The sequence below is a fragment of the Phyllostomus hastatus genome, unplaced genomic scaffold, assembly GCF_019186645.2.
Source record: "Phyllostomus hastatus isolate PE091 unplaced genomic scaffold, TTU_PhHast_1.1 phas_scaffold_1066, whole genome shotgun sequence".
Classification (NCBI taxonomy): domain Eukaryota; kingdom Metazoa; phylum Chordata; class Mammalia; order Chiroptera; family Phyllostomidae; genus Phyllostomus; species Phyllostomus hastatus.
In genome coordinates this window covers 23411460-23431053 of record NW_025334004.1, presented here as the reverse complement: position 1 = coordinate 23431053, position 19594 = coordinate 23411460, and the positions used below count along the sequence as shown (strand labels likewise).

Genomic DNA, 19594 nt, shown 5'->3' with positions numbered 1-19594 from the left:
GAGTACTGTATTGCAGTGTAAAAATCACTAGAATCAGTTTTAAAAGCAAATGCGGTAATAGTTAATGAGGCACAATAATTCAGTGATACGTGTAGGATAGCTTGGGACTGCATATTTGCTGATTGTGAAAAGCTATTTCCTTGAGTGATTTACACATTAAATTGGATAGCATGTTAAATTTTATTATTCATTGTTTGCAACCCCCAAATTGACTTTTTTCTTTAAGCATTTTTTGGTATACTATACTGTATATTAAGCATTGTCAGAAATGTGAGGGAAAGAGGAGAACCTGTAGGTTATCCAAATTGAAAGTATATTCTGGAAATTTTTAAAAACATCACTAATGCTAAGATTCTTATAGCCAAGAAATATAAATTTTTATGTAAATATAACAAATATATAAAGAATAACTTACCTGCTTATTATGAATAGAATTCTATTGGTATTGTGCTTAATGAGTACAACTTCATCAACAAAGTAGTGTAATGAAAAGTGATCGTACAGGCTGCCGCCCGATGCCTGGGACGTGGCAGGTGCCCAGGGAACACGCAGGGAAGGACTCTGTGGGTGAAACGCAGTCCGTGTCCCACCTAAAACTCACGTAACGTGACTCTCGCTTCTACCCAGTCATTTATTTAGGAAGCATTTTTTAGGCCAAGAGGAATCTCTCAATCGCTATTTTTTGAGTGAGTGAAGTGGGTACCTCCTATGTGCCAGACTCTGTTTCAGTTCTTGATTATATAGAAGTTGGGGGGAAAAGATAAAGTCCCTTTCTTTCTGTCCTATTGTTGAAGTAATAGTGTGATATTTAAAAAAAAAAAAAAGGATAAAACAAGCCTTGATGCAGTAGCTCCGTAGGCTGGCGCGTCATCCCAGTGTGGCAGGGCTGCGGGCCGGGTCCCTGGGCGGGGCACGGACAGGGCATGGCCAGCGAGTACAGGAGTAAGTGGAGCAACAAATTAATGTTTTTCCTTCTTTCTCTCTCTCTCTCAAATCAATAAATTTAAAAAATTTTTGAAAACAATATTTGAAAAAGTCTCCAAATGTTTATATTTTAAAAGTAATCCTGAGTTTTAATGTCAAATTATTATTGAAAGACCAGCAGCTGAAAGTACATAACTAAGTACTTAATTGTATGACAGATTTATACAAAAACAGAATGACACATGAAAAGCAGTGTGTGAAAGGTACATGCAGTTTAGACGGTTCAAGGGATGAAGAGAAAGGTGTCCCGAGTGGAGGAGCATTAAGGAAAAAGGGAAATGACTATTTGGTATTTGGGAAGACCACCTTAACTAGAACAGAAGATTTGTATATTAGGTATTCCTTTACTCATTCATCAAATACTACTTGAACCATTAATACGTGGCAAGTTCTGAGCCAGGTGTTGCCCAGAAACTCTGTCCTCAGTGGGGAAAACACATAAGTCCAGTGTACCAGCCGTTACAGTATAAGGATGCTCTGAACTCTACCAATGGGAAGGCAGAATAATAGCATTTATCCCTTTCTAAAGGGAAGTTACTAGGAGGAGATGATTCTCATTTGAAAGTCACATGATAGCCAATACCATGGGGCTCGATGGTACCCTGAAGGACTCTGGAGAAAGAGCTCAGGGCAGGGATGTATCTTGGAAAACTGCCACAGGAAGTTGAAAGCCAGCCACAGAGCCAAGGAAGGCAGAGGGACAAAACAGCATACTGTCTTGTAATGGGAACAGAGGAGGATATTCAGAGAGTCGGGAGTGGTCGGAGCTGGAGCAAAGTCAATAGTAAGGAACAACAAAAAAAGTCATTGAATTTTTGTGAGAGGGTAACCTTCAGAATTGCAATTTTAGGAGAGTGATTAGGAATAGAAACCAAATTGCAGTATGAATCTATAAAAAAGCAGTTTTTGAAGAGATACCACAGCCATAAACCAAGGAATTTTTTTTAATGTATGTGTGCAAAGAACTGGTTAATATTTGCTCTTCTTGTTACTTAGGAAATTCTAGTGATTTGCTGAAATCCTATCAAATTTAACTTTATTTCGTGGCTTTTAGTTCTTCAGCCCCTCAGTGGCAGTGCTGAGACAAGAACTGGCCCCTCCCTGGTCATTGTTCTTACCGTTCATCACATCGTTCTACCCAAGTTTGTCACTGTCTTTTTGCCCATGCAGGAAACCAAAGATAAACTCAAAGAGACAACAACAAAGTTAACCCAAGCAAAGGAAGAAGCAGATCAGATTCGAAAAAATTGTCAGGATATGATAAAAACATACCAGGTATGCTTAACTTTTCAAATAGATTAGTAACAACATTATGCCAAATCAGCACTCCTGTTTCATTAAATTTGTGAATCTGTAACATTCAAAGTGTGGAATATATTTGGTGGGGCAGTTACATAAAATACAGGTTATTTCCTGTGTTCAACTACTTGTAACTTATATAGAAATCTCATTAGAGAAGTTTTTAACCAAATAAAAACACTAGAAAATATTAGAAGTATGAATAGTACATGTATATAAATGTCTAAGTTAAAAATAAAACCACTCTGTATTATGTTACATATTTTAAGTCTTGCAAAATTGACATATTTAAAATCTTTCAAGGCAGTCATTTTTACATAAGTAAGCTATGTGTTTCTTAATTAGTACAGTTAATTGCCAAAGCTGCTTTCACTTTTCAAAGTATAAAACTTTAAAAATTAAGTCATACTTTTTCATTTCTTTTCCATTAGGAGTCAGAAGAAATTAAATCAAATGAGCTTGATGCCAAGCTTAGAGTCACAAAAGGAGAACTTGAAAAGCAAATGCAAGAAAAATCTGACCAGCTCGAAGTGAGTCATTTTGTTCCTGGTACGCCCTAGAGCGTGTGATAAATACAGAAGAGAGAAATTACGAGAACTTACTGTCATCTGCTTTTAAAGCCTTTTGGGAGGAGCAGGATCTCCCAAAGTTTAGCTTTCTACATAATGATTTGTGTTTTCTTTTAAACTTTCTAAAAGATGCATCATGCCAAAATAAAGGAACTGGAAGACCTGAAGAGGACATTTAAGGAGGGCATGGATGAGCTACGGACACTGAGAACAAAGGTAATTGAATCTCTAGTCATGACTCAAAGATGGGTCAATATTTTTAATTTTGAACTCCTCATCTTTAAAATGTTGAGGAAAGGGTATTTATTTAGAAAATCTCCAAAATAAGTCCTGGCCACGTGGCTCAGTTGTTTGGAGCTTCGTCTCGTAAACCAAAAGGTTGCAGGCTCAGTCCCAGCCAGGGCACACACATACCCAGGTGGTGGGTTCAGGCCCGGTTGGGGCACATACGGAAGATAGCCAGTCAGTGTTTCTCTCTCACACCCATGTTTCCCCCTCTCTTGCCTCCTCTCTCTCTCAGATCAGTAAACATGTCCTCAGGTGTGGATTGAAAAAATAAATAAATAAAAATAGAAATTTCCCAAAAGAAAAGGACTCATAGGAGTAGAATATCAGTTTCCTAGCAATAAAACTGACTCTCTTATTGAAATGGAAATGTCTTCCACTTCAGCTCCTTTGAAGTGTTTGGCAAACATGCCTGTTTTATAACACATTTGCTGTGTCTTTTGGGCCTCTCACCCAAAGGCAGTGTTATCAGCAAATTCATTGGAAAGAGAGTTGGACTTGAGAACTGTAAGGTCCCTTTTAATATGACTGTGAAATGTTATCATTGCATATCATTCATTTATTTAGAAACAGGCTTTCAACTACTTTTAAGTAGCTATTTAGTAATTTTCAAAGTCTTTCCCATATATACTTTTTATTTTTTATTTTTTATTATTGTTGTTCAAATACACTTGTCTCCATTTTCACCCCATCATGCCCTCCCTGTCCCCCCATTCCCACATCCCACCCTCAGACCCGCTCCCCTTTGGCTTTGTCCATGTGTCCTTTATACAGGTTCCTTGATGGCCCTTCCCCTATTTTCCCCCGTTACCCCTCTCCCGCTCCTCTCTGGTTACTGTCAGTTTGTTCTTTATTTCAATGTCCCTGGTTGTATTTTGCTTGCCTGTTTGTTTTCACCCATGAATACCACTGCTGGGATTATACCCTAAGGATCCTGAAACACCAATTCAGAAGGACCTATGTACCCCAATGTTCATAGCAGCACAATTTACAATAGCCAAGCCTCAAAACAGCCTGGGTGCCCACCAGTAAATGAGTGGATTAAAAAACTGGTCCATTTACCCAATGCAGTACTATGCAGCAAAAAGAAAGAAGGAACTTCCTACTCTTCATGACTGCGTGGATGGAACTGGAGAGCTTTATGCTGAGTGAAGTAAGCCAGGCAGTGAAAAACAAATATCACGTGATCTCACCCCTAAGTGGAACCTAATCAACAAAACAAACAAGTGAAATACAACCACATACACTTCTATTTGTTTTCCATGCCAGTTCGTTGAGGTAGGGACGGTATAGCCTCTTTTCGGGTGAAGAAATGGGGACTCGACAAAAATAAAATGGCATACTAAAACTCCCAAGACTAAATCCGGAAATCTGAGATGGAAATCCAGGACTATTTACTCCCCATTATGTTTTCTTCACATTAATTACCGTAACACTGCTTCAGAGTTCAGCTTAGACTTTTAATATACAAGGTTCAGCACAAATAATACCCCCTTTTTATTATAAAATCATAAGCATGTAATTCTGTAACATAACAATATCTGTCATACTCAAGCACACCATGTGACCTTTTAGGTGAAATGTTCAAATTGCTGTCTTGTGCAAGACATTCACGTACCCCACCAACCACACTCAAGCAGACCTTACTTCTGCTGGACCCTGGATAATCACTACCTGAAATAGTTAATAAGGAACGAGAAAAGACTGTTTGTGGTTTAACTTGGTTATGATTTGTGATAGGTGAAATGTCTAGAAGATGAACGATTACGAACAGAAGATGAATTGTCAAAATATAAGGAAATTATTAATCGCCAAAAAGCTGAAATCCAGAGCTTACTGGACAAAGTGAAAATTGCGGATCAGCTACAGGAGCAGCATCAAAGGTAGAAACCGAGCAACTTCTGTTCGTGCTGATCAACAGGCTTTTAAATTCTACCTCAGGTTTCTGTCTTTAAGTGCAGTGATTTCATTAAGAATAATTTTATAATTTTACTGGCTAAAAATTTTTAAATTTCTTTCTATATTTGAGCCTTTTTGGATTATCTTTAAACTTCCCATCATGGCTTCTAAAAATCAAAGTTTATATTCCCTAAACATTGGCAGTAGCAATTTCTAAGACAATGGATTTTGGTTTCTTGATCCATTCCTTACCTTTCGAATTGTTAGTTATGCACAGTACTTCAAATTTCCCTCTAAAAGGTAGATGTGCGTCTATAGTCATATCTTTGTGTGTATAGAGCTTGCAGTCATGCTCTGAAATTACCCCTTGGATTCTTACAAAACCCTAGCTAAAGTCCACTCATGATGCTTCCTGGCAGAGCATGGATGCAGGTTGAATCCAAGTACTTTTCATACCCTACTGATACCCAGGCTGCCGAGTGTTGCTAAAAAAAAATCTCACTGTCATCCAGAGTGGTGCCGCTATAAATTCATGGTTAGCAACCTCAACTGGGAATATTAATACATCTTTAACCCTATCATACATCCTTAGAAACCTCTCCCTTGTCTTCTTAGCATCTCTACCAAACCTTATTGCTTTCTGTACACTTCTTCTGTTTCTTCTCACCTTACTGTTTGCTGCAGGAGATTATCTCTTCACAGAAAAAAATGGGAGCCATCAGTTGGCAGTTCTCACTGCCAGTCCTGTGAACCTCTTGCTCTCAGTCCTGTGAACCTTCCTGCATCCACAGCCGTTCGTCTTACTTCTCCTTCTGCTGATGGAAGACATGCGTCTGTTCCTCTGGGAGTCGAATCGTTCTCTACTCCAGCTGTGGGTCCTCTGCTCTCTTGCCTTCTCAGGGCCTTAGTTGATTATTTCTTTATCCTTTGTCTCTGACCTCTTTCTACTGACTGTGTTTTCCTTCTGCATTTACATATTATTACATCTTACAGACCGCAAGGTCCAATGACCTCCCTACCATGCTCCTTTCCTTCACAACCCACACATCTTTATAAAGGCATCTCTACTCGTCCTTTCTTTCTTTCCTTCTTTTTTCTTTTAACCGTCTCCATTTCATTCTGGTTTCTAGTTTCTACCCCAGTATTCCACTAAAAACTGCTGATGCCTCCTTAAATCCAGTAGACACTTGGTCAGACTAAGCTTTGCTTGAGTTGTCAGTATTAATACCACTGAGCCCATTAGCTTTCTTGACGAGCCTCTGGCTTCATTTTGTCCAAGTGCTCCTGGTCTTCCTCCCCACTTTCTGGCCACGCTTTTTCTCATCTCCTTGGCAGTCTTTTCATTCTGTCGTAAAACTCTTTTGTCCGTATTTTATTACCCTGGGTGATCCTACTTATTCTTACAGTATTTGCAGGACCTTCAAATCATTTTCAGCCCATTTTGCTGAGCTCTAGACACAAAAAGTATCAAAAGCACCTGAAACTTTAATTAATGTCCAAAACTGACCATCTTTCCCGTTCACCACTGCGGCTTTCTGATGTTCCTGAGTTGAGACATGAGTAGCGTCCATGTGGTTTTCCAGCCCAGGAACCTGGGGGACACCAGGTTCTCTCTCTCCTCCCCTTCCCCTCACATGTCTAGCCAGTCACACGTATTATCAATGCTGACTCTTCAATGCCTGTCAAGTCTGTTTACTTTTTATATTCCTGTGGCTGCTCCCTTTGTCCAAGCCATTATCCGCTCTCACCTGGAAGACTGCCATGCTTTCTAAACTTTCCTCCCACCCTTCACTTCTCTTGAATGCATTTCCCACACTGTGGTTAACATAAACTTTTTAAAAAGGAAATTTTCTCAAAACATGTCAGCGATTTCCCATTGCCTCCAGGGTTGCCTAGTCACACAGGGGTGTCCATCCTTTTGGCGTCTCTGGGCCACTCTGGAAGAAGCAGCGTTGAAGCTGTTTTCAGGGGTGAAGACACCCCTGGAGATGCCTTAACTCGGCCTGAAAGGTCTTCAGTGCCTGTCGGTTGCTCGTCCCTCCATGCCTTCTCCTCTTCCACTCCGGTGTTCCCGCCCTCCTGTGTGCCAGGCCCCGTGCGAGGCCCCCGGATCCAGGGCAGTCCTTATCTCCGTCAGAGTCCCACCTCCGTTCGTGCGGACCATCGACCGCTCGTTCCCTCGTTCCTTTCTCAGCTTCATTCAGCACGCAGCTCCCTCTGCCTGGGACAGCTGTGGTTCTGCTGCTCATTCCTATTTTTCCTTTGGGTCAGAAATCAGCACACTGTGGCCCGCAAGCCAAATCCAGCCCGCTGCCTCTTTCGGTCTATTCCAGTTTTGTGGAATGCTCATCCCTTTGCGTTTTGTCCATGGCTGCTTTCGAACAGCAGTGGCAGAATGGAACAGTGCAACGAAGACCATATGCCCCAGAAGCCTAAGGCCTTTACTGTCTGCGCCTTTCACAGGGAAAGGTCGCTACCCTGCTTTAAGTGTCAGTTCAAGCATCACTTGCACTGGGTGGATGACCCGCTTGGTGCTTTCTCATCAATGTATTATCACACTCAGACAGCTTCCCCGCTTGATAAAAGACTCTGGAAGCAGGGGCCCCCTTCGGTCTTGCTCACTTACATTTCCAGCTCTTAGTTCCTAGCATGTATTGTATTTGTCATTCACAAATGATTACATATACTAATAAAAGTATCTCTATAAAGTACTTCCTTCAATGAAAATTCCCAAACCATTAATTTAATGTCTTTTAATGGTTTCATTTTTTCTTAAATATAAACTTTGTTTTTTAGAGGTAAACAAGAAATTGAAAATTTGAAGGAAGAAGTGGACAGTCTTAATTCTTTGATTAATGACCTACAAAAAGACATCGAAGGCAGTAGGAAAAGAGAATCTGAGCTACTACTATTTACAGAAAAGCTCACTAGTAAGAATGCACAACTTCAGTCTGAATCCAATTCTTTGCAGTCACAATTCGATAAACTTGCCTGTAGTGAAAGTCAGTTACAAAGCCAATGTGAACAAATGAAGCAGACCAGTGTTAATTTGGTGAGTATAATTGTACATTGAACACTTAAAGCAACGTAGCAAGAAGCACAGCTTGGTTTCCCTAACAGTGTAAACCTAGCAGTGGTTGAACTAAGCTCTTGTTTGCCCGCACCGACTTTCTTGTCATTTCAAATGCTGTAGAAATGTCAGTTTTCCTTTCAACTCTCATAATTTATAATAAAATGTTTCCCTAAAATGGTTATGAAGAAATACTTCACTTTTGGAAACAGGAAAATCAGGGTTTTTGTCATTCTTCACTGGAATTACTATATATTTTTTAAAAGTACTTTACATTTTTATATCTTGGTAGTTTAAAAGTGATTTAATACTTTCAAGCTATGAGAGTGATTTCAAGTTACTTGTAAAAATGATTCGAGGCTGTAGTTGAGAAATGCAGAGACCTATAGCACGCGTGGGTTTGCATGTGTAGAATGGCAAACGTGTTAATGTGTCCCCCTCCCCGCTACATGAAGAATTCAAGGAGCTCAGTGAAGGAAACCTGGTAAGGAGTGACGATAGCGGAATGTACTGTTAAAGACCTTGTATTTTTGACGTTTTAAACTGAGAAATGATAGATACATGTACGTCATTTATTAAAATGGGTGTTTTTTGTTTTACCTTAATTTGATATTTAGGAAAGTAGGTTGTTGAAAGAAGAGCAACTGCGAAATGAGGAAGTCCAGACTCTGCAAGCTGAACTCGCTGGTAAGCGAGCCGAGGCTGACGCACTGAGCACCCAGGTCGAAGAGCTGAAAGATGAACTGGTGACGCAGAGGCGGAAGTACGCCTCTAGTGTCAAGGACCTTACCAAGCAACTCCAGCAAGGTACGAGATTCCTTCACACTTAGACCTCGAATGGTTTTGTGTGTGTGTGTCTTTTAATCATTAGGATCTGTAGAAAAAATATTTTTACATCAGATCCTACATTGATTAGAGCCTTGTCTTCTTTTTAATGTATTCATGTTCATAAACCAAATTGCTAAACCTCTTGCAGTAACATGAATAATCTGGAGCATCTTCCATGCTAAAGCACATTCACTTGTGGGACTACAAAGTGTAAGAGTTGGAAAAGCACTTTAGGGCAGTAGTATATCAATGTTTTTGATCAGATACTCCTATTAGTAAAAATTATTTAAGCATTTTTCTCCATATACATGTTTATAAATTTTAAACATGTATTATTCTATGTATTTTAGAAAACATAAGAAAAATAGACATTTTAAAAGAGATTACCTGGCTGGCATAGCTCAGTGGATTGAGCGCAGGCTGCCAACCAAAGCATTTCAGGTTTGATTCCCAGTCAGGGCCCACGCCTGGGTTGCAGGCCATGTCTCCAGTGGGGGCCACGCGAGAGGCAACCACACATTGATGTTTCTCTCTCTTTCTCCCTCCCTTCCCCTCTCTAAAAATAAATAAATAGAATCTTAAAAAAAAAAAAGATCAGATTCAGTATCAATAGAAGTTGTGGTATTTTCTCCCTGCGCGTGTCTATGAATAGTTTTGTGTGGCATCTGTGGTGCCTGCACCCCACCTGGGAGACCTGTAACTTGGAGATCATTGAGACTGAGCCTTTCCTGTTGTAGGGAACAGACCCAGAGCGGTTATAGATTAACCAGACACAGTGATGAACAGCCAGAACTGAAGCCCAGATTTCTTTCATTTAAAAAGTCACACAATTAGTGGGAGTCTGTGCTATGTGCTTGGATACAATGATGAATAAGATGTATTCTGACTTCCTATTCTCTATTTCCCTCTGCTTTATTTGTGTCAAAATATGATAAAACATAGTAATTAAAGAGACAGCATTTACTTAATATATTCAGATATTTGCCATAAGAATTCAGTTTGTTTTTATGGATGTAATTGAAGGGAAATTTCTGGTGCTCCTCTACATCTTTCAGGACTCCAGAAGTTACGCTCAGCATACCTAAGCGATGCTGGCCAGTGTAGTTGTTATCACAGTGTCGTTTCTGTATATTTTGTGTTTGACCTGTACATTCCTAGATGTCATTTTATATGAATGACCCCTGCAGCCTTCCTGTTTAAAGTATGTGTTCAAGAAATTTCTCTTGCTGCTTCTGCCATTTTTGCCTAAGTGATTTTAGCAAGTAAAGTCAGAGGTCTCGGGGACAAATGGTAATGATAATTTTCACGAGCAGTCCATTTCTTTTTTGTGTAGCACGGAGAAAATTAGATCAGATCGAGAACGGAAGCTATGACAAGGAAGTGAGCAGCATGGGAAGTCGTTCGAGTTCATCAGGTAAAAGAAATGAATGGTTTGTTAGTTGATGATTGATTTAAAAAGAAGTAGCATTTTTTGTTTTAAAAGGTATTGAAGTGTTTTTCATCTTCAATTTTAAAAGTGATAATTGTACATAGTGAAAAAAATATTGCCAGTTAAATGTTTAAGTTCTAATCATTACCCAGGGTTTCAAATTTGTCAGTTTATCATGTGGTTCTTCTTCTTCTTCATTCTGGAATTTAAAGCTCTTTTTAGTTAAAGTATAGTTGACATTCAATATTACATTAATTTCAGGTGTATGTCACGTGGTTTTATATTTCCCTATCTCTCCTTTTTTCTTACCTACTTTTTCTGTATTCTGTGTAACAATTTCCTCTTCCATTTTTAAATTCAGATTTTGTATCCATCCATACAGAGAATTGCTGTAGTATAGTTCTCTCTTTTTCTTTTACTTTTATGTTACTTTTAACACCTGATTACTAATGAAATGGCTATCATTATATATCAGATTTTTAAATGTATATACATATATGTATTTTTAAATGTTAGCTTTTCTCGTGGTAAATATGCCTATAGTCTAAAGCAAAAATGAATAGAGTATAAAATTATGATTGATAACATTTTGAAAATAGCAAAATATTAGTATATTTATCAATTTTGGAATGCCAGAATGCTTGAAACATATTGTTTGCACTGCAGAATTCATGTGAGCTGTTGTAATTCCCATTTTAGAGGGTGTTTCCATGACTTGACCAAAGTCCACACCTCTGCGCGGCACGGCTCCCCAGAGCTGTGCGCTAAGGGAAATTGTTTGGTAGAAGGAACGTGGGTTTTAAATTACACATAAGTGTTTAGATCTCAGCTCTGTCATTTAGTAGTTCCTGATGTCAGATAAGATACATAACTTGTCTTAACTCTACAGAATGGGGTGAGCAAAAAAAAAAAGCCATGTTTATAGGGTAAAAAGGTCAAACATTCTTTTCAACTGATGTTGATAAAAATAATAGCTAACATTTACTTAGAGCTTATTGTATGCATGGTTGTAAGTATTTCACATGTATTATCTCATTTTTAGATGAAGAATCTTAAAGGCACAGAGAGTTAAATAACTTGTCCGAAGTCTTGCAGCCAGAAAGTGGATTTGAACCCAGGGAGAGCTGGCTCCCGAGCTGAACCCACTTGGCTGTATTCTATCTACTCTCTGTCTGTGTCTGTCAGCCCGTCTCTTTTCTTGGTTTAATTTTAGTCTGTCTTCAGACTTGTTACTTCTTTTTCTTGAGTTTCTTTTTCTCTGTTGACACTTCCTCTTCCTGAAGGGCATAGTAGATTTTTTGTACCTCTGTTATCATTGTACTCAGAAATAAGAACTCAGGCCAGGTATTACCTGTGTCCTTTGCCCAGCTCCGTTAGGCTGAGTATTTGAAAATAATACTATAGGAAATAATATGGGATTAGAGATAACTAGACCAGGTACAATATCTAAACTTTTTTTTTTTTGTCACTAGGGTCCATTAATGCCCGAAGCAGTGCAGAAGATCGGTCTCCGGAAAATACCGGGTCATCGGTGGCCGTGGACAACTTCCCAGAAGTGGACAAAGCCATGCTGATTGAGAGGATAGTGAGGCTTCAGAAAGCACATGCCCGCAAACATGAAAAGATAGAATTTATGGAGGATCACATCAAACAATTGGTGGAAGAAATTCGGAAAAAAACAAAGTATGTATTACTATGGTAATACAATCTGTGTTCAGAATTATTCAGGTAGTCAAGTTACTGTTTTTGAATTAATCATATCAAGATTCTATCTTTTAAAAGATAATTCTTAGTTATAGTCATTCAATTCCCAATCTTTCGTTGATCACTTATGTTCTAGGTTTAGGAATAGAAAGATGAAAAAAAAACAGATATTTCCTTTAAGGTGATAATAGAGTGCAGTGGACATTAGTTTCTTCTAAAGTTGTTAGTTTATTAATCCTCTCAGGAAAAAATCTGCATAGTCACTGCAGAAAGTCACCGAAGAATCTATTTCTTCTGCTGTCCAGCCTCCAGCTGCTTTTGCCAGCACCAGCATTGGCCTTCGCAGCCCCCTGAGTTCCTTCATTCTGTTCTCGCCTCCCTTCTCTGGCTGCTTCTCAGACAGGCCATGTCTTGCAAGTCTGTGTTTGGGTTCGTCTTTTGCATAATCCAAGGAACTGCAAATCACGCCAGCGCCACTTTTCCTGCCACCACCAGAATGGGTTCTGAATCCAAGCACAAAGGTTACATCTGGCCTGGTCTTACACATTTTGGCTAGCTTTTCTCGAATTTCTATCTGAGGTACTGTTGCCCTCCCAGTGTGAAGGGCGTCGGTGACCTTGATTTCCCTGAAGTAGTCTGCCGGTCATGGACTTCCTGCCCCAGATGGTTCCTGTCGTTCATGGTGGTGGCTGATCAACATGATGCATTGTTTTAACATACCAAAATAACTTTGGACTTAAGAAGATAGTGCTCTACTTAGGTTTTTGTTTTTATGACTGCAATTGTAAGAGATACATAGTGTTGTGGATTCTCTCTCGTGTTGGGTGGAACAAGGTGGGGTAATCTGTTGGGCACCTACAGTACAGGCCCAGTGCCTGTTGACTTAATAATAGATCATTGATTCCTGACATCTACTCAGGGAGAGAATGAGTTCTCTAACTTGGCGGATAAGTTACCAGGGCTCAGGTCAAATTACTAAGTGTTCTAGAATCACCACTTACTTTGTGAGTGACAGTCTGAGAGTGGGGAACCGCACTCAGCCCCGACACCTGGCGCCCCAGAGCCTGTGCTGTGTGCCAGAGTCCTCCCTCGAGCACCACATTTGTTTAAGAGGTTTTTTGTATTGCAGTCTTTCCCCATGACCTTTTCATTTTTATTTTGAAATAATTTTAGACTTAGAGAAAAGGTTGCCCATGATTTATTTTTAAAAGAAAAAGCTCCAAGTTTAATAACATGAAAATTGAAAATATTAACTGAAATGGGAGCAGAAAACTGCTTAAATATTCTTACCAAAGTAATAAAAATAGAAAAGCAGTGTTTAGATATCTTTAGAAAACCATCTGAATAAGGAAAATTTATTTCCTAATATAGTTCTGTTATTAACCTAATAGGTATTTATGCTAATCTAATTATCTCTGTGCTTATGATTAATCAATTCTTATAAATTCCAGCCTTTTTAATTCTGCAGGTACGTAACTGATGGCGCTGTTTTATTTTGCAGAATAATTCAGAGTTACATTTTGCGGGAAGAAGCAGGCACCCTTTCTTCGGAGGCATCCGACTTTAACAAAGTCCACTTGAGCAGACGGGGCGGCATCATGGCGTCTCTGTACACGTCCCATCCGGCTGACAGTGGGTTGACCCTGGAGCTGTCTTTGGAGATCAACCGGAAATTACAGGCTGTTTTGGAGGATACGTTACTAAAAAATATTACTTTGAAGGTATTTGTATTTCTCATTCACTAATCCACCAGCAAACATGGCAAAATGGTGCCTCTTTCCTAGTTTGATCCAGCACATAGGTGGACTGTTTCTGTAATGCAGGACAACCATTTTACCTAGGTATGAAGTTTTTTTCTCTTTCTGAAAAGCACAACTTTTCAAGCTAGCAATGAAAGAAATAGTAAAAAAATTAGCTAGCTATATTTTTATTTTTTATTTTTCAATTATAGTTTACATTGAGTATTATTTTGTATTATTGGGTTGGCCAAAAGGTTTGTTTTTTTCTGTAAGATGTCTCTAGTCGTGCTTAGTTGTTCTTAACTTCATTCAAAAACAATTTTGTTAGGTTGTATTGTGACAGCTGTCGTATCGGCATGCATTTTAAAAACACCAGAATTGGTGAATTTTTGTGTAGCCATTGTAATATTGAAGTTGGAAGAAGATAAGCAACATTTTTGGCATATTATGCTTTATTATTTCAAGAAAGATACAAACATAATTGAAACGCACAAAAAAGATTTATGCAGTGTATGGGGAAAGTGCTGTGACTGATCTAAAGTGCCAAAAGTGGTTTGTGAAGTTCCGTGCTGGAGATGTCTCACTGGACAACGCTCCACAGTTGGGTGGACCAACTGAAGTCGACAGAGATCAAATCGAGACATTGATGGAGAACAATCAACGTTGTACCACGTGCGAGATAGCCTACGTACTCAGTGTTCGATCAAGTTATTGGTGAAAATGAAAAATGTGTCTTATTTCATGGAAAAAACTAAATGAGCTTTTTGGCCAACCCAATTTCAGATGTACAGCACAGTGGTTAGACGGTCATATACTTCACAACCAGTTTCTCCTGATATTCCCAGCACCCACCTGGCACTGTACAGAGTTATTCAATATTATTGATGACATTCCCTAAGCTGTACTTTACATCCCCATGACCATTCGTAACTGCCAATTTGTGCTTCTTAATCCCTTCACCTTTTTAACCCAGTCTACCAACCACTGGCGACCATCAGTCTATTCTGTGTGTCTGTGAGTCTGTTTCAGTTTTGTTTGTTCGTTTATTTCGTTCTTTAGATTCCACATATAAGTGAAATCATATGGTATTGATCTTTCTCTGACTGACTAATTTCACTTAGCATAATGCCCTCTAGGTCCATCCATGTTGTTGCAAATGGTAAGATTTCATTTTTTTTTATGGCCAAGTAGTATCCCATTGTATTTATGTACCATGGCTTTTTTATCCAATCATCTGGTGATGGGCCAGTTTAGCTGTTGGATAGACACTAATGTGAGTTGTTTGCTTTGCAGTGGGTGGCCTTCGAGATGTACTATAATAAGTTAAAATTGATTACTGAGGTATTTTTTAAGGTCGAGGTATTTATGTTTTAATGTATTTTCTAGCTTCACTTTATTGTTTGCAGCTATCATCTGATCTGTTCTACTTGTGCTGTGTTTGGGCCTTGATAGTTAGTCATGGATTTTAAGAATAATTTTTTAAATTTAGTAATAATTTAATGCAATAAAATTTGTTGTAGCTTTAGTGAAAAGACTAAGTATTACTCTGAAATATGTAGGAATTCTTTACTGAAAATAACCATATGCCTAGTTTATTTCACGTGACATTTAAAACTAACCACTCAGCTTCAAAATTTAGGCAAAAGTATTTCAAGTGGCATCTTTTTTTACTTATTATACTTAGTAGTTCTGTTCCCTTTGCTTTTTTCACATGCTTAAAGGAAAATTTACAAACACTTGGAACAGAAATAGAGCGCCTTATTAAACACCAGCATGAACTAGAACAGCGGACGAAGAAAACCTAACAAAACTGTCGCTCAGCAAAGAGACAAGAACCACACGAGGAGGAGCTGGCGCCCCTGCCCAGTACTGCTGGAAACCCCCCTGCTGTGTGTCAGCCAGTAAAAATTCCATTGTTTCTTCTGTATTGAAAAGTATCCTTTCACAGTAGGGATGCACCGCGGTGTATGCTGGAAGAGTGCAGACTCAGTGAAGTTTGTTTTTGTATAGTGACAGCCCATCATCAAACCAGAACAACCTGGTTTAATTTGCTGGTAGCCATGTGAAGTGCTCGACATTACAAGGGCTTTTGAAAACCCCTTCTTCATATTTCTTCCCTTTAAAACACCTAATGTGAAAAATGATTCAGCTTTTTAAAATTATGCATGAAAGGACGAGGGGTTAATCTTCCAGTAATATGCTATTTCTCCAACTTAAAAAAAATACTAAAAAATAAAAATTTTTGTTTTGGCATTCCCATGTAACATTTGGTTGTGTTTTAGGGATTGTTGCCAGCAATCCTTAAATCTTTTAATTTGAATGTAAGCGAGTAGGAGAGCTAGCTTGTGGTGACGAGCAAGGACCAGACATCGTATGTACCTTATCAGGGTAGGTGCATTTTTTTCACATTTAAATTGTTTAATAGTTGAATTTTTAAAATCTTCAGTTACATAAAATGTGATTTTAAGTAACATGCTCATTTAGAAAATTCCTGTGGACTTCAGTTATATTTTAAAATGTGAAATGGATTAGTTATTAAAACAGATGAAGAATGAATTTTTTGAAACCGAAATACTGTAGTTTTACTGAGATCAAGTGTAAAGATAGACGTTTAAAGTATCTGTGCAGAGCCTGCTCCCAGGAGACGCACCCATTTCTGTCCTGTCCAAACGCCCACCCTGTGCTGTTGATGTCGTGACGTGTTCTAGTGGAGTGATACATGGTCCCCAAATGTGATGTTTCCACATATTATTTAAAACTCAAAATAACTGCATCTCTGGAACCAAAGGAATTTTAGAGCCAAATGTATGTAACCTGTTGAGTTTTTACACTATTTATTTAAGATGTGGCAGCTTAAATGTTGCCAGTCATAGTATCAGTATTTCTTTGTCATTGAAATTTTTCTCGCTTCTTGTGATTTCTCACCTGTTAGAATGTCTGTGTGTGGTTTGTCCCACAGTTCATTCTGTGTTCGGCTTGCAGCAAGCCTCACCTCGTTTCGGGTGTTTGCGTTCTCTTTTCTCCCCTTCTGTGAGCGGTGAGCGTCTGGGCGGCGGCGGGTTAAAGGCTCGTGCGGCCGGCGAAGTCGGGCTCACGGTGGCCGCGCCCCTTGGAAGTGCTTCAGCCTCGTTTAGGTCACCGTCATTTAAAGAGATAATTTACTAAAGATTAGATGATTCTTTGTGTTTCTTTTGGTATATTGTGTTATATATTGTCATCCAGAAACAAAATCTTTTTACTTCAAAGTGGAAATACAAGTTTAGAAATGTTTTATTTTTCAAATAGCTGTAAAAAGTTTGTCCTAACCACAATACTTCTTGTTTTTTATACTAATAGTAACTTATCAAAACAATGGAAATAGGAGGGTTAGTGCAATCAAATCTGAATTATTTTTATCATTTGCTCCTAGACATACTGTTGATGTTCTAAAGACTGCTGAGAGTAGCCAACATAACTGTTCTTACAGCTTCTTCCGTGATACAAATTCCAACACTACAATCTTTTTTCTTCTAAGACAAAAAATATCAATGGAGACCAAATAGTGATCAGATCTAGTGTCCTATGTCTATATACTTTTAAAAATATGTGTACACATTTATTACATAGGATATTGAAACATTCCAATGTTGACATTTGTACCACCATTCATTTGGAGAAGCTTAACTTTGAAACAGTTTTACAAGAAGGCTATTATAAACCATATTTTGACTTATTGCTACCCCCCCCAACAAACGTAAGAAACTATGGAAAACTTTTTAAGAAAACACTTTATTTTTCTTTTGTTCTTTAGTTTCTACTGTATCCTTTTGTATGAATCAGGACTGAGCGAAGGGTACAGAGACGCGCACGCGTGAGCGCTCTGTGTCTGCACTGGTCACAGACCGCCCTGCCGCAGGGGGCGAGAGGGCCTCCTGCCCGACCTGCATGGGACACGCGGAGGCAAGAGCGGGGTGTCGGGACCAGGAAAGTGGTCTGGAGAAGCCTCAGCTCTGGGGGGGAGATTTGTTTCGAATGTTCATTATGAATCGTACACGTCGAAGGCTCTTCTGGTTTCTTTGAGCAGGAAATGATTTTTTGTGTGTGTGGGTGTATTTGTATACACTTCACCGGGTTTCATTTTTAAAGTGAGTATGTACTGTGATCCTCGTTTTCTGTGCCACTTCAAACGTGAGCCTCTTTTAACGAGTGAAAATAGTGGGTCTGAGCAGAATGGGGAGTTTGAACTTCGGTATTTTCCTTTTAACTTTCTTCATCACCACTTAAAACGATTTATCTTGAAATTAAATTTTATCAGGCTACCGATATGTTATTTATTCAGTGAACAAACACACTGAAAACCTACTGTTGCCAGGCACCATACCGTGATTGTATTGGTAGACAGGCCAGACTGAGCAGTTCCGGACCTCCTAGGGCCGGTGGTCTAGTGAAGATATCCAGGAGCAAGCGGGGGCAGCTCTCTGAGCCGCCGCAGCTCACAGCCAGCCTCCCTGGGAAGGGGTCAATCCACCTGTGTGCGCAGGTGGCCCGGAAGTCCCACTCTGGCCTGCAGCTTTGGGAAGTGAGTCCTTACTGAGCTACACCGAGAGCACATTGCTGTTTTCTTGGCACTTAACACACTTTTCCACACTTTTGTCACAGTTTGATGTTTCATTACTCCTTGAGAAAAACGGGGGGGAAATCCAAAGACCATAAAATGGCATTCCATTTTTGCCATTTTAGTAAATAATGAATGCCTACGCGATGCTTGTGAAGATGACCTAATCGTGCTGTTGTGTGTGTTTCCAAATTTTGTTTTACAGTATGTTATTTTTGAAAGATTTTTACATATAAATTAGACCAATATTTACGATTAGAAGAAAAAATTAGAAACCATTAATATTATCAATGTTACATATGCTACCCTGGTGAGAATGTTTTTATCAATCATGTTGTTTTCCTGTATGGTTACTTTGCCTTATGAATGTTGACTCCTGTAGCTAATTTTTTTACATAACTTTCTTATTTTAAAATGAAACAACTCTTTTGTGACACTAAGATTGTTAATTTTGAACACCAGTTGGTGGCACTAGAAACCTAAACATTTGTCAAGGCTGAGCAAGAGAAAGTAAATTGAAAAAGTATCCAAATTATCAAGAATTGTCAGGAAAATAAATGAAAAGTATAATAGTATGTTCAGGTTGTATTTTCTTCTGGAATGAAATCCTTTCTTAAAACTGCAGTGTGGCTGTCCATTTAGACTGAGGATGAAACTGTTTATCTTCCAAAGTTCATATATATATGTGTGTGTGTGTGTGTGCGCGCGCGCACACTTACACGCGCATTGTACAGATAATCTTTAACTTGATTACACTGTTCATTTTGTAAATAAGAGAAATCTATGTATATATTGTACTTATTAAATAGGTAATGCCTGTTTACCAAGTTGCAATGTCGTCTTTGATTATTTATTAATATACACCACCCCCTCAACAAACTGATTCATCAGACTGTTGGTAAGGCCAATTCAAAATCCTTGGATTACTTTTTGAAACCAGACTAGAAATTTTTGCTTCCCACATGTGTCTTTTTAAAAAAAAATTATTTATTTATTGTCTTTTTAATCACCATTTATCTCCCTTATACCCTCCTCCACCTCCAACTTCCCCCTGCCCCCTGCAATCACTGCACTATTGTCCTTGTCCATGAGTCCTTTTCTTCCTCTAGCCCTCTGACCCCCGACCCCTCCCCCCACCACAGCTGTGCACCTGCTCTCTATGCGTCTGTCTCTGTTTTGCTTGGTTGTTCAGTT

General features: G+C 38.9%; 1 protein-coding gene across 1 annotated transcript in view; it reads left to right on the top strand.

The window, feature by feature from the left end:
• The window catches only part of CCDC186 (coiled-coil domain containing 186), a 40864-nt gene extending 21633 nt beyond the window's left edge, over positions 1 to 19231 (top strand). Inside the window, exons 7-16 of the mRNA XM_045854061.1 lie at positions 2155 to 2259; positions 2715 to 2813; positions 2982 to 3068; positions 4878 to 5020; positions 7833 to 8088; positions 8724 to 8913; positions 10268 to 10348; positions 11836 to 12046; positions 13569 to 13788; positions 15528 to 19231. Of these exons, the coding sequence (XP_045710017.1) occupies positions 2155 to 2259; positions 2715 to 2813; positions 2982 to 3068; positions 4878 to 5020; positions 7833 to 8088; positions 8724 to 8913; positions 10268 to 10348; positions 11836 to 12046; positions 13569 to 13788; positions 15528 to 15611 (1476 nt within the window). The 3' untranslated portion in view covers positions 15612 to 19231. The remainder of the gene's footprint in view (positions 1 to 2154; positions 2260 to 2714; positions 2814 to 2981; positions 3069 to 4877; positions 5021 to 7832; positions 8089 to 8723; positions 8914 to 10267; positions 10349 to 11835; positions 12047 to 13568; positions 13789 to 15527) is intronic.
• Positions 19232 to 19594: the final 363 nt, after the last annotated feature.